Here is a 14,692-nt window from a genome sequence, read left to right as displayed (position 1 = left end):
GGCAGCATGAGGAGTGAATGGCTCTGAGTATCCGCGGTGGAAACCGACCGAGACACTGGCCTGGGAACTGATAAACAAACACAACAAATAACGCGCGGTGTCAAAAGCTGTCCACGGACGCCGTGTCAGCGGTACGAGAAGCCAAAGAAGACTCCGAATTGTTTGTTTTGTTGTTGTTGTTTTTTACCCTCCTTATCTTTTTTTTTTTGGTGGTTGTTTATTTCTTGTGCGTAAGACAAACATGGGGATATCTTGGATGGACATGTGAGTCACGGGAGTTACCAAGACAAGCAGCCCTTTTCGAAGATGAAGTTCCTCGCTTGCCTCCTCTTCACTTTGCTGGGGCTCCGATCGAGTGCAGCACAGTCAGGTGAGTGCTTGGATGCGCGTCTCTCTGCACACGGGTCTCCAAGTGAGGCTCCAAACACCTCCACATTGACGCCGGAGAATTCGCTGTACTTGTGTGCGTAATGGTAATGAACGGACATGCTTTTGTCGGTAGCTCTCCGTCACGGTCACAAACTTAACACAACTTCATATCCGACGCCGTTTGGAATCGTCGCAACCGGAGAGTCCCACCTGCCGTAGCCCGAGCTGTGGGCTCCAGCAGCCCGCGGGAGCGGGTGGTGCTACTGCGTAAAAAGCTCTCCAAACTCCCCTGCGCGTTCTTAAAAAACATCAAACTAAAAAACAAAACACGAGCCACTTTTCTTGTGTGCCTGATTGGATGCATCAAGAGAAATGCGTGAGTCTAAATCTGATGCTCAGATGATCCTTTCTTATTGAACCCTTTATATGAAGCAATGCGCCTTCATAGTAATGTAACCCCCCCCCCATTAAAGGGCATCGATAGACCGAGGACGGATTTATGAACTGAGCTCGGTTGGTGCAGTTTCTAGTCCCCCCGAACTGTCTTTGCATAATTTACACGTCGCAGCAACACATCTCGCCATCTTCACCAGGACCCCTGTGGCGTCAGACCCCGGGATTAAAACCACTTCAATGATCCCACACTATTCCCTCAAGGCTCATAGTAAATGCACGAAGTTGTGCTTCCTCTGGCACTCCTGTGAGAGGCTTGTTGCTGCAACATGCCCCATTTGTCGCTGTGTGACATTTGTTTTTCATGATTTCGCCACCCAGCATCACTCTGATGCTGATCAATTGCGCTGTTGAACTTTGTCCTGATCAATTATAGCGAAGCTTTGGCAAAAAGGGGGGAACGAAGAGAGAGAGAGAGAAGAAGAAAACAAGTGAAGCAGGAGCAGTGGAGAGTTTGTGCATTGATGCTCAGAGGTGAACTTGGCCATCGCCGAACCTCCCAGAGGCACACACGGGACTCCGAGATGGTGGTTTGTGGTTCTTAGGCAGAGCTGTGGAAACAAACACACACAGATACACACACACCACTGGCTGCTGCTGCCTATTAAACCCGAGTGGATGGATGGGGGGGAAAAGAAAAAAGTGTTTTATTTATTCACTATATGCACACACTCCCCATTCGAGACATTTGTGATGCAAATTCATCCCCAAGAATCCCAGCTATGCCTCCCGGGACACTGGTGGCGCGTGTGGGTGTATGCTGAGCAGATATTTGTGTGAGCCGTCCGTCCGCTCTTTGTCTTCGAGCGCTCTCCTTTTTTTTCTTTCTTCTTCGTTGTGGTTCATCTATCAAGTCATATCAAGTCGAGACGTTTAACACGGTGATCGAATCTGTCCGTGAGACGAATGTCTGCTGCATTCCTGCCAGTCAGCTGGTCTGTGGAGCTGTGTGTGTGTGTGTGTGTGTGTGTACAGTGCGACCACTTGCCAAAAATGGAGATGTTCTCACCACGAGGAACTTGATTGATGACTCGTCGGACTGACTGCTGGCAAAGTGAGAGGATCGGAGTGTTTCTGTAGACACGGAATCGTCTTAATTTCAAATAAACATAACACGAAAAGAAGAGTTGAGTCAGAGCTCTCAGGGTCGAGCCTCGAGCGGTGCGTTGGAGGGTTCGTTGACCCAGTGGGAGGACCGAGCAACTTCCTCCTCCGCCTCAGACGGCAGAACAAATGAAGCCGATGTCTCCGGTCCAAACGTCCCCCGGTTGCTCAAGTCTGAAGGAAGGACGCTGACATCCGTCACACACGGGCTGTTTTGTTTATATTATGATAATGAGGTTATGGGTACAACTCATTATTATTTATGATAAATTATTCATGAATCTGACAATAATTCTCACAATTAATTTAAAAAAAATGCAATTAATTTCCAAAGCCTCGGTGAGAATGGGACCAAGGAACGACTCGGTTATCCAAGTCCCCGTTTCCTTTGGATCTGGCGTTCCCACTTGTTTGTGAGTCAGCTGATTTTTCTCCTTTGGTTCGAGGTCAAAGGTCACTTGAGTTCTCGCGGGTCAGCTGGTGTCTCTGCACCCCTCGGATCAAATCCCCCATTAAATGAGGCTCGTACCGGGAGGTTCACCGGCCGCTTGTGTCCACGGCCGTACGAGATCGACAAATGTTGCATTCTCTTGTGCGTGTGTGTGTGGAGGTGACATTTAAAGATGTGTGTGTGTGTGTGTGTGTGTAGGGGGGGGCGGTGGAAAAGGGGAACCAGCTGAATGCCAGTATCAAATTACTGGGCGTCCGTCAGCTGGCGCACCCCACACACACACACACACACACACACACACATGGCAGTGGGCGAGCTTTTGGTCCTGGTGAAGGAGGTGTCCCGCTCTCCCAAGGTTGTGGTTGTCTTCCAAGTTCCCCATTAGTTGCAAGTCGAAGTGTCCCATTGCAGCGGGCGCTTCCCGGCGCTCACCGCAACGCTTCAGGATAATAACTATGCAGGGTTAAAATAAGAACCCACTGGGGATTAATAAAAGTGTATATTCTATACACACACACACACACACGGGGGGGGCCGCGGAGCTGGCCGAGGCTTTTTGTCGCAGACTGGCGGAAATGAGAATTTATTACGAGCTAATTCGTCTTAAAAAATAGATATATATATTTGGATGCCATGCCGCGTGACAGCATGAGAGATGAGGCGAGGTGAAGGAATTCAATCGTGCTCCGAATTAGTCAACGGCGTAAACCGTCAAAGGCCGTCGGCCGGGATCGTTTCCGCGCATCCGTCGGCGAGCGGGCAGAGAGGGGCAGTGTGTGTGTGTGTGTGTGTGTGTGTGTGGGAAATAAAAATATCTGCTTGCGCCAAAGAGCAATAATAGCATCTCGACTCCGAGGCCTCAGCCCGTGCACCGCCTCATCGTCTGCTCAGGTCAAAGCAAACGAAGATGGAAGAAGGGGGAAAAAACAAGCATTGTCTTTTCTTCTTCTTCTTCTTCTTCTTCTTCTCCGGCCTTCCTCTTTTCCCAGGCATTCCGGAGCGTACCCCGTGATGTCACGGGCCCGTTCTCTGCACAGAGGGGCTTCTGTTCTTCCAGTTTGGGAAAGAAAACACCCAAATATTTACACGCGGAATCACAACCGGAGGGGGGGATAGCGGCTGTTGTTGGCCTGCCGTGGCGTCTTCTTCGTCTTCGTCTTCTTCTTCGCGCCCCTCTGTGTTTTTGTGCTTGGCAGGACGGAACTTTTCGAGCCTCCGTCCGCCTAACGATGAGCGAGGCTTTGGCTTCGGTCGTGACGAATGAGTCCGCTGCCAACTCCGAGTGCCTCGATTGGGTCGGGCGCCGAGCTGCCCCCCTATTTCAGGGAGGACTGAGGTCTCACTCCCACACAGAACACACGGCTCACCCGTTCACGGGGACTCACTGTAAACACCCCTTCGATCTAGAGGCCTCGCTTTTTAATGTCTTATGGCGTGCTGATTCTGCTTCGTCTCTTCATCTATACATTTGTCTTCATCTTTCTCCCCCACACACACACACACATGCACACACACACACACACATGCACACTCACACTCGTGCACACACACTCATGCAAGTGCATGCCTTATGTCTTTTAAGTGTCCTTGTGTTGAATCTACTTTTAATGGTTTTTCTCCACCCTCTTTCTCTCTCTCTCACACACACACACACATGCACATGCACACACACACACACACACACACACACACACACACACACACACACACATGGCCCAAGAGAAGAAAGGACAGGAAAGACAGAGGAATCTTTTTTTCTTCTTCTTGCCCCCCCTCTTCTGTTTCTTCGAGACCACTGGAGGGTTTGTTCGGCCCACCACTTGTGATTCCACTCAGAGACAAATGCCTCCATCCTGCTACTGAGGGGCGTCCCACACACACACACACACACACACACTCACACAATCCGGCCTGGCCGGTCAGCTCGCCCCACTTCTCTTACTATTTAATTAGCTCTCTTTCACTTTCTTTCCTCGCACATCCTTTTCCTCTCTTCCTCTCTCCCTCCCCCCCCCATCTCTTTCCTTATCTCGGCCTCTCTCTCCCTCCTGCTCTCTCGCCCATTAACATCTCCATTGTGCGCCTGTTTGGCTTCCCCGTTCCGTTTCATCTTTCCCTCCACCTCTGCTTCTCGCCCCTCTCTCTTTTTCTGTTAACCGTCTTTATATCTCCTCGCCGTCTTCTCACGCGCTTACACTCCTCCCTCTGTCTTTCGTGTGTGTGTGTGTGCGTGTGTGTGTGTGACCGAGCACAGGGGGAGACTGGGAAACAGCTCATTTCTCCCCCTTTGATTACGACACCCAATTTGTCAGCAGCTCCTTCTCACACACACACACACACACACACACACTAAACTGTCACACACATGCTCCACACATGTGTGTGTTTCTCTCTGTGTGTGTGTGTACTGCTAAGCTTGTGATATTTGAAGGGGACATCATCGAGTATTCACCTGTTCAGTGTCTCGGGTGTCGAACAACCCACAAATGATGCAATAAGACAGTTAGATAGGAGTTAGTTTTTTTAACGGTCGTTTACGTGCGATGAAACGAGCCGATGCTTCCTACGTCAAGACTTGAGAACATACCTTTGCAAAGGTTCTCCATATTTCTCCCACAATTCGAGCAGAATGAGCTTTTTTATCGGCCTTAAAGCGCAGGTGGAGTACAGCTATATTCAGACGGACACAAATGATGTGTTCTTTTTATATATATATATATATATTTCAGCATGGAAACATATTCTAGTAGAAACACTCAAGTACAATGATGAACCTGAAAATGAGCCGCGTCTCAAGTCAGCTATTTAGGAATTGAGTGAACGGATCAAAATCCATATCCACACGTCTCCTTTTGTGCTTCATTAAATAAAATGTAGCTCAACACAAATCCATCTTTTCATTGAATCGCGACCAGAGCTCGTGAGTGAACCGTCAACGTTAAAGGTAGAGAGAGACCTTCGAGCCAAAACACACATTTGTGTATCGGTGCTCGTGAGCGTTGGCTTTGGTTCCGCGGCGCTGTGCTCGGGCGCGCGGCCAACGCAGGAAGCGGGACAGCGTTCCGCCTCCTTTGATTGGCGGCGCTTCCTCGGCGAAGCGGGATCACGTGCGATCCACTCTCGTCTTTCACGACCGCTCTGGTCTTTTTTTCTCCCTTTTTCGAGTTGCTTTTCCCTTCTTCCGCTTGCTTTCTGCTCTGGCTCTCGGCGTGGGCACAATAGAGGAGCATTAGAATAACAATGAGTCTTTTTTCTTCTTCTTTTCCCGTAACCTTGACAAAGTCTGCGTTTTTTTTAATGAAAGTCTGTGATGGGAATGCTCTCATCTGTGGGCTTGTTGACTCAACTCGAACCTCCCTGTCTGTATCTGTCATCTCCTTCCATTTATATTTTTCCTTTGCACACACACACACACACACAGACACAGACACGCACGCGCGCACACACCGACTCGTCTCACTTACAGTTGCACCTTATGGTCATTGTAAACCTCGCTATTTTGGATGCTTTTCATTTGTGTGTGTCTGTGTGTGTGTGTGTGTGTGTGTGTGTGTGTACTGTAGCCCGCCTGCTGTATTGTGTGTGTCAGCTAATCCCTGTTAAGATATTCACGGCAGCTAATCTGTTGGATTACACTACAAATTAAGGATATTTACTGTTCGTGGACTTTTAATGCGACACACGTTTTAATCAGGGACTTAATCTGTCTGGCTCTGTGTGTGAGCGTGTCTCACTCTGTGTGTGTGTGTGTGTGTGTGTGTGTGTGTGTGTGCATGATTGATACTGTGTATGCTTCGGCATGTGCACATCTGTGTCTGTGGAGCTATTTCTGCCAGTCTGTTTGTATCTCTCCGCTTCTTTTAGGGGCGGCTTTAGCTCAGTGGGGTAAGAGGGCCGTCCTGCAACCGCAAGGTTGTGGGTTCGATCCCCGCTCTCCCCATTAGTTGCAAGTCGAAGTGTCCTTGAGCAAGGCACTGAACCCCCAGTTGCTTCCCGGGCGCTTCACCGCAGCCCACTGCTCCTTAATAACTAAGGATGGGTTAAATGCAGAGAACTAATTTCCCCTTGGGGATTAATAAAAGTGTATATTCTAAAAAAAAATCTTCATTCTTTTCTGACTATTTGCCCACATCAATGAAGAAAAGAATATTTTTCCAGGACAACATTCCCAAAAACAGAAACGCGTCTCAAAGGACGCAAACCCGGAGCGGCGAGCATCCCTCTCCTCCACTCAGACTCATGTTCAGCTAATTCTACAAGATTAAAGCTTTGTTCCAACTATAGAAACGCGAAATAATGAAAGGATCCTTCAGCCAAGCGCCCTTGTGTGAATACAATGCTGTGTGTGTGTGTGTTTCTAAATTGCATGCAGTGCCTTTTTTTAGCCTCTCTACATTAGTTTATGTTTTGTGTGAGTTTTATAGTGGCTTATTCAAGAAAATGCAATTCTTTGCAACCGTTTTGGGGTTTTCTCACGATAGATCGTGGTTGATGGGCTGTGCTTTTTTTCTCTCTTTCTTTTCCCCGAACGACGTCCGTAACCGCAGCGCTCCCCTCTCCCGGTGTGTCGAGCAGAAAGCGAGCTCAATAAATTACAGAACCGACGAGTCTGTAAAGCTGGTGTTTATGTACAGTCGTTGCATATACGAGTTAGAGGCTGCGAGCGCGTGTGTGTCTGTGTGTGTGTGTGTGTGTGTGTGGATTCAGATGGGACGCGTTGTCCTTTTTAAACATCCCCTTCCTGCGATGGTGACCTGTAATAAATGAGTGGGCGCGAGAAAGTGGCAGCCATGACAGCTGACTGGGGAGGGAGGGAATAGTGAGGGAGGAGAGGGGGAGAAAAGGTGGAGGTGTGTGTGTGTGTGTGTCAGGGAACGAGGAAAGACAAAGCGAGACAAAGCGAAAGGTAAAAGAGATGGCAAGTCTCTGAGGGCAGATAAGGAGCGAGAGAGGATGAGGGGAAGACAATGGCGAGGGAGAGGGAGAGGAGATAGTGGAACAATACCTCCACCAGACGCCACTTGTTCTTCGTATCCTGATTAACCCTCTCCCCTCCACTTTTTCCCTGAGCTCTCTACGGACGGTTTTAAAGCTGTGTGTGTTTGTGAAGGTGAACCACCTTCAGTGCCAAGATAAATTACAGAGTGCGCCTGAACCAAATCAGTTTGTGATCTGGTCTAGAGGCCTAAACGCACACTCTCAGGTAGTCTCTCACACGCACGCACACACGCTCCCACGCATGCACACACACCTGAGTGCTCCCCCTGCGTCTCACCTTAACCAGTTGCTCCGCAGAAAAAAACGCTCTCGGCAAGGTGGACGCCAGCTGCCGGTGGGTCGTTTGCAAGATGGGACACAGAGCAGTGCGAGGGAGGCGGTCTAATTCCAGCTGGGAAAGGTGACGTCTGTGTGTGTGTGTGTGTGTGTGTGTGTGTGTGTGTGTTCGTCCGAGTGCAGCAGAGGTTAAGGTGGAGTGAGAGAGACAGTGTGTTGTCTCGGAGGAGCACAGCTATCACTGCCGATGAACGCGCCAATTAATCAGCCCGGGCCATGCAGGCGCTCGCACTGTGTGTGTGTGTGTGTGTGTGTGTGTGCGTTTGTGTTTGTGTGTGTGTGTGTGTGTTCTCCCGCGAGAGTATCTATTGTGCGATTTCCAAAGTGTGCCAAGATCTATATTTGCATCAATGGGATTCATCATCATCATCATCATCATCACACGCACACACACACAGTCTTGTTTAGTCTGGTCTCCGTGGATAATGCTAATGGGGTCACGTTGTTGTACCTGAAGGAGAGAACCACGGAGAACAAATGGCGAATGTTTGCTCATTCACAACCACGCGTCCTCCAAATGAAATCAAATACGACTCATTTGCATCGGCACATTTCTTTTTTTCATCGTGTTTTGAACCGTTTTCTTCAGAAACCGGCAAACCAAACGCTCGTCCACTGTCGACGTAACTCGTTTATTTTCCCAAGAGAAATATACCGTCTGCCCGTCGCAACGAAAGAACCCCCCAAAAAACCGTCCCGAGGTCTAAAGGAAGAAAAAAAACACACATTCCCGAAGGTGAAAGACCATCGTGATAACATGCATCCGGACAACAACGGAACCTTTATGAGTGTCTTGATGTTGTTCCATCCCGTGGTTCATTCCAAGTCCATAGAATTCCAGAGCGTCCGCGTGTCTTCATCTGGTTGTTTTCTTTCTTGTCGTGGCACCACACACACACACACACACACACACACACCGGGTGAAGACATGCCGCTGACATGAAATAGGGGGGATAATAATATGATAAGCAGTTTGTCCTACATGTGGGAAAATATTAGATACACGGACCCTGGCGCAGGCAGTCGTATTTCATTTCCCTGCATATACGGGGAGTTTTCATTTCCTTCCCCTGGGACGCCGTATCTACCTTCGGGGCACGTGACTCGGAAGGTACAGGCACACACACACACACACACACACACACACACACACGGAGACGTCTCGACAACAAGACAGCGAGCGTGTTCTACCAGAGTGAATCACCGGAGAGATGCAGGCAAGCAGAAGTATAAAAAAGAAATAAAGAAGAAGAAGTAAAAGGTGCGAGGAAGGCCGCACTCCAGAGAGGAAGAGGAGGACGTGTGGCTATTTGCCTCTTCTTCTTGTTCCTCTTCTTCTCTGACCATCTGCCCCTCCGATTCTCTCATTCACTTAATTAGAGGGCCGCGCGTCTCAAGGCCTCGACACCGTCATATCATCTGTGTGTGTGTGTGTGTGTGTGTTGTTGTGTGCACACGCCTCAGGCATGCATGTGTTCGTTGACTGCAGGTGTGCACGTGCCCTGGGCGGGCTTGTGTGTTGACTGACTGTATGTAGGGCTTTTGTGTGTGTGTGTGTGTGTGTGTGTTCGCTGCCCGTAGGCAGGGCTCGTTCAGAGCAGAAGCAGCGGGTGATTGCGGCGGCCTCGTCCATAAACACACTCCGGTAAAAGATGAGCGGCACACTGTGCGTTGGCTCAAATGCACGCCATCGCACAATATGGCCATTTTCTTTTTTTCATTCGCTAAGCTGTACAGACTCCTTTAATGTGGTGGAAGAAGAGCATCCGTCATGCATGTGACATCTGATGATATTTAATAAAAGGCCAAGAGGGCTGTGATGGAAGTGCAGTGGAGAACTCGGAGAGCATGAATGTTACAGTCCTTTTGTAACAAAGTAATCGATAGCAATGGACATAATTACTCAAATGAGCTGCCCATGGGTTCGGCTCGGTAATCGGCTATCGAGGCAGCGGGGTGTCCCTGGTAATCGAGTCAGCTTTGGAGACTCCCAGAGAAACTTCAGCAATGGAGAAGAAAGCAGGAGGATTGAGTGTGTGAGTGTGTCTGGGTGTGTAGACACACACACACACACACGCACACATTTAAAGTGAGATAACCCCCCTGTATTTTCTTTAACTCTTATACTTTTAAGAAGCAGCTATTTCTTTTGACGTGCAGGGTGTGCTCACGGTGAGTCAAATTACCGCGGATGAAATGAGAAGAAAAAAAATGGTCAGCAGTAAAAAGTTTTTCACCCGAATGGAATTTTCACGAGCTTTACCGCGAGTGTAAAGCAGAGCGGAGACGTTCTGTTCTTAGCTTTTCTTTGTTCCCGCCGCCGATGTGGTGGCAGAAGAGACGCTTGATCATTTTGTGTCAAAAAAGAGCATCTTATGGAATATGAAGAAGAGCAAAAGACACAATATATTATCTGCAGGATTCTGGCCTTCGTGCCTTTTGTGTTTAGCTTGTGTTTCTACGTGAGGCCTTCATGGGGGCGTGTATATCTCAGAACCATATTACATGACGCGGAGGCACAAATTAAAACTAATCATCACATTACCAGCGTGGATAGAAACCGCATTCAGCTGCATACGAATCTGCAGAGAGTCGCGGCCGAGGCGAGGAGAGCAACGGCGATACAAAACTATACCGGCGCATAAAACACACACGGCTCATTTGCCTGTGTGTGGCTGTAAAATGAGCATCTGTGCTTTAAACAAATTTTTTTTTTTAACCAAACGTTATCACCTTTTTAAAAGCGCACCTGTCTGTTCTGCACCTCCAGATAAAGAACGGAGATCTGCTTTTTTCCCCCCTTTTTTCTTTCTTTCCGGAAGCCGATTTCAAACACACACACACACACACACACACACACACACACACACACACGCATAGCATAGCAGAAGATGATGAATTTATTGAATTTACCAGGAGATGAGACATTACATTCATTTGCTCAAAGACTCCCAAATGGAGAAACACACACACTAGCTAATTAAAAGCATGTCATTCATTTGCACACACACACACACACACATTCTTGACTTGCCGTGTGATTGCCTACATACAGTGCCTGTTGTTGGCCTTTTGAGTTCCAGCCTTAATTAAGTATAATAAGTGTGTTCTGTTCTGGATTTGCTCAGTAGTGTGTGTGTGTGTGTGTGTGTGTGTGTGCATGCGTGTGGACTTCCCCCGGAGCTGCTGAACATGCTCCCTGCCACAGCTTGGACCAACACGGCCAATTCACAGCATTGCTAATTCACCATTTAAATAGCACATGTTTGAGTCCTAATTAAATCCAGCGCCGACACCGGCAGCACGCGCGTTTCTCTTTTTTGTTTTCCCCTCTCGATGTTGTCAAAATATCCTGCTGTGGAAATCGTGTTTTCCATATTTTTTTCTCTCCTGTATGACGGATCCATTTATGGGTCTCGTGCCTTTTTTTTGGTACCCTGCGGCTAAATGTACCTCTCTCTTTCCGTTTCTCTTTCAAAGTCACCTTTCTTGCTTTCTCTGACACCCTTTTATCAGTGACATGTGAGTGGGTGGCTCCCCTATCTGCTCTGTGTGCTTTGCAGTGAAAGTCACACACACACACACACACACACACACACACACACACACACACACACACACACACACACACACACACACACATATATATATATATTTCTTTTTATACATATATGTATATATATATATATATTATTATTTTTGTATACATATATATATTTTTGTATTTATATATATATATGTTTATATGTAAATATATATATATAATTTTTTTGTGAAGTCAAGGGAAACCAAAACGCACTTAAAATAAGGCAAAACGGTAAAAATAAAACAATCTTAACAAACCCGAGGGAGCCAATCAGAAGATAGCCCGCCCTAAAGAATAACCTGCTCGCTATGTATTAGCTTCTTGGGTGATGATGCGAGAAACCCAGAAAATAGGACTTTCATTTTTCAAACTTGACAACATAATGATCCTGAATAGGCCCTATTTTTAATTTCTTATTGCAATATTCCTAAATGCACTGGGGGACAGGCAATACAAAAATGTGTATTTAATAGGCTACATAGTTATGAAGTTACAGACCTTTTTTTTGCAGTATTTCAAAAATAACGGCAATAAAATAGTTTCAGCGAAATGTCTTACAAAGTTCATCATTTTGAATCGTTTGTTCACGGCCCCGAACACGCGTGTGTGTGTGTGTGTGTGTGTGTGTGTCTGCTCCGTTGGCAGTGTGTAGCTCCATGCTGTGTTCAATGGGAGTGTCCAGGCTGCTGCCCGGCCTCATTCATCAGTAAACCTGGCTGCTGGGCACACGCACACAAACACACACACTGGGTACATGCCCTTCGCACCGCGAGTTAACACTCTGAACACGTAAAGCCGCGCGGACATTAAGTGCGCTGAGAGGCCTCGCCTTCCGATCTGGAAGTGGTGGACGCTGACCCCTGACCCCGGCGTCCCCGCGGCATCTTTTCCACCTCTTTCAACGCCTCTTTTGCAGCTGAGTCCATGCAACCATGGTGGTGTCATTAGCACCGCGTCCTAATTAGTCCAGCGCCAGCTAATTGTGCTTCTGACGACGCGTCTCCGGGGAGGCGGACCGTGCTAATTTCAATAAGAGTAAACAAGCAAACCGATCACTGACGGATATGGATTAATTAGGGACCAAAATGAAGGGAAATGTGGTGGGGGGGGCGGAGCTTTTGGAAGACGCGGGGTCGAGAGGAAGCCGAAGTAGACGCAGACGAGGTGACGGAGAGTTCTCCGTCGTTTGTGTTGTGAAAAAAAAACAGGGGGGGCGTATTACCGTCACTTTAATTTTTTGCACGCCGCTTTTCCAGGAAACGGCGCCCCGGACGTGTTGTTTGTCGCGAGTATTCATTTAAAATACCGCGCTGTTGTTCTTTTGTATTTCAGGTTAGCCTCGTGCAGGAACACGGAGCGGCCCCAGTGGTTCTAGATACCGGTGCCTTGCTCAAGGGAGCCCCTAGTGACTAGGGCCTAGTCGGTCGCCTTTCATGGCAGCGGAAAACGGCTTGGAAAGTGTGATGAAATGGACGGCGTTGCCACAGCGACGTTTGATGGAGACACATTTTCTGTTTCCTGTGCTTTGATTTGGAGAAAGTAAATATATATATATATATATAGAGGGGGGGAGCTCTATTAGCTGATGGAAGCGCACATGCATCATCTGAACAAGGCTCGGAGAATATACACGGCTGCTTCAGTTCACAATAATCTTGAGAATGAACTGCTGACATAACAAGCTGGACTTACCTGAAAGTCTCACCAGTGACATAAGTTAGTTTATGAATCTGGGAGGCTCTGACATTACATGTATTTGCCCGTAGCAATGTAAAGTTGACTTCTACATTTGAGGCAGTATATCTCCCATATCTTTTTTGAAAACTCCTTGCTTTTTTATTTTAATGCTTTTTTTCCCGGCTCTTGCGGCGGCAGATGATCCGATGCCGCCGACGAGCAGGTGCCGCGCTCGCCTCCCGCCCCCGTACGAGAAAGTCACAGCAGTCGGCGAATGGGTGGACTGCGACGTGTCGGCCTCGCCGTCTCCTTCCCTCTTCCCGCTTATCTGTGAAATGCGAGTCTTCACGTCTCACTCCACTGCAGCCGCTATCGCACCCTCTCCCTTCTCACCTAATTAATCACGCTATTGAACTCAATGCCACTCAAAAAAAACAAAAAAAGCACGAACGAGGTGCCTCCCTCTCCCCTCCCCCCACCTTCATTCCACAGTGATGGGGACATGCAGGCAGGTCCTTTTTTTCTTCTTCCACGATCCAGATAACTCTCCCATTGTTCAATCGGGTTCACAGAGGGCCCTGTGTGTGTGTGTGTGTGTGTGCGTGTGTGTAGCACGAGGTCAGACATTAACCGTGCAGCCCCACATCCGCTGGTGATGGAGCGGGCTTGTAAATCTAAAGGCTGCTGAAGGGTGCACCTCCTCCCTCGAGAGATGAATGGAGTGATGGACTTTCATTACGGGAGTCATTGTCGACACTATTAAGGCCTCCTTTTGAAGAAAAAAAAATACAATGGAAATCCAGATAAATTGTGAAAATGGCAAACGCACTCAAATCCAGGTACATACCCCCCCTCACACACACACACACACACACACACACGTGACTAATATCCCTTCACACTCTTTAATGACGGCACTTAGAGACGCCTCACGGGAGCCGAGGTGTCGCGGCTGACTCTGTGATGGACGTTTATTTGTCAAGAGGACGTTAAACGTAACGCTCTCAGCTGTGTGTCTGTTGCAAGTCGTGTCCTTTGAACACGAGATGGAAAGAGAGCAAGAGGGGGGAAAAAAAGGGGGGTAGGGAAAGAATTTATGGGTGTAATAACGGGATCTCAGTGGCTGGGCCCATTGACACTGAGGCATTTGCTCTCACCCTCCTCCCATTATCAGACGGACGGAACAGGAGGGAGTCAGCGCCGCAGCATATGGGCGGGGGGGGATAGCAGGCTGTTGTGTTGGAGCGGTTATCGCTCTGCCTTCATAGCATCCAGCCATCCGGACACACACACAGCAAAAAGGGTTATTCAGACCGGGGAGGTTCCAGAGATAATCGTCTAATATAGAACATTTGCATTTAAAAGATGTCTTATGGCCGTCTGCACGTGGACTGGGCTATAACACTGATTTATTTAGACATTTAATCATAGCCGGTTGACCTGATGATGGCGCTAGATTAAAAAAAAAAAAGGTCACGTGATCCCTGGAATGATTATGACTCTGGGCACCATGAATATTTGGAACCAAATTCCATGGCACTGAATTCAGTAGTTGAAATATTTCAGGGCCTCGGGTTGGGAACGGGCCACACATTTAGGCCCCGGCTGAACTCCTCGCGGCCTTTTTTAGTTTTTGTTGTTGTAGCTAAATCGGTAGCTGCAGCTGTTCGTGTTCGCGATGAAAATGAAGTTTAGCTTCTCGCCGTCTTTGTCCCTTC

At 48.1% G+C, this 14,692-nt stretch overlaps 1 protein-coding gene across 3 annotated transcripts in view; it reads left to right on the top strand.

Annotated features, from left to right (window-relative positions):
- Nucleotides 1-14,692, top strand: part of LOC130204525 (receptor tyrosine-protein kinase erbB-4-like) — a 167,316-nt gene continuing 152,624 nt past the window's right edge. For all 3 annotated transcript variants that reach the window (XM_056431310.1, XM_056431311.1, XM_056431309.1), the window contains exon 1: nt 1-370. In XM_056431310.1, the coding sequence (XP_056287285.1) occupies nt 307-370 (64 nt within the window). In that variant the 5' untranslated portion in view covers nt 1-306. The remainder of the gene's footprint in view (nt 371-14,692) is intronic.

The sequence above is a fragment of the Pseudoliparis swirei genome, chromosome 14, assembly GCF_029220125.1.
Source record: "Pseudoliparis swirei isolate HS2019 ecotype Mariana Trench chromosome 14, NWPU_hadal_v1, whole genome shotgun sequence".
Classification (NCBI taxonomy): domain Eukaryota; kingdom Metazoa; phylum Chordata; class Actinopteri; order Perciformes; family Liparidae; genus Pseudoliparis; species Pseudoliparis swirei.
This window is presented reverse-complemented; position numbering and strand designations above follow the sequence as displayed.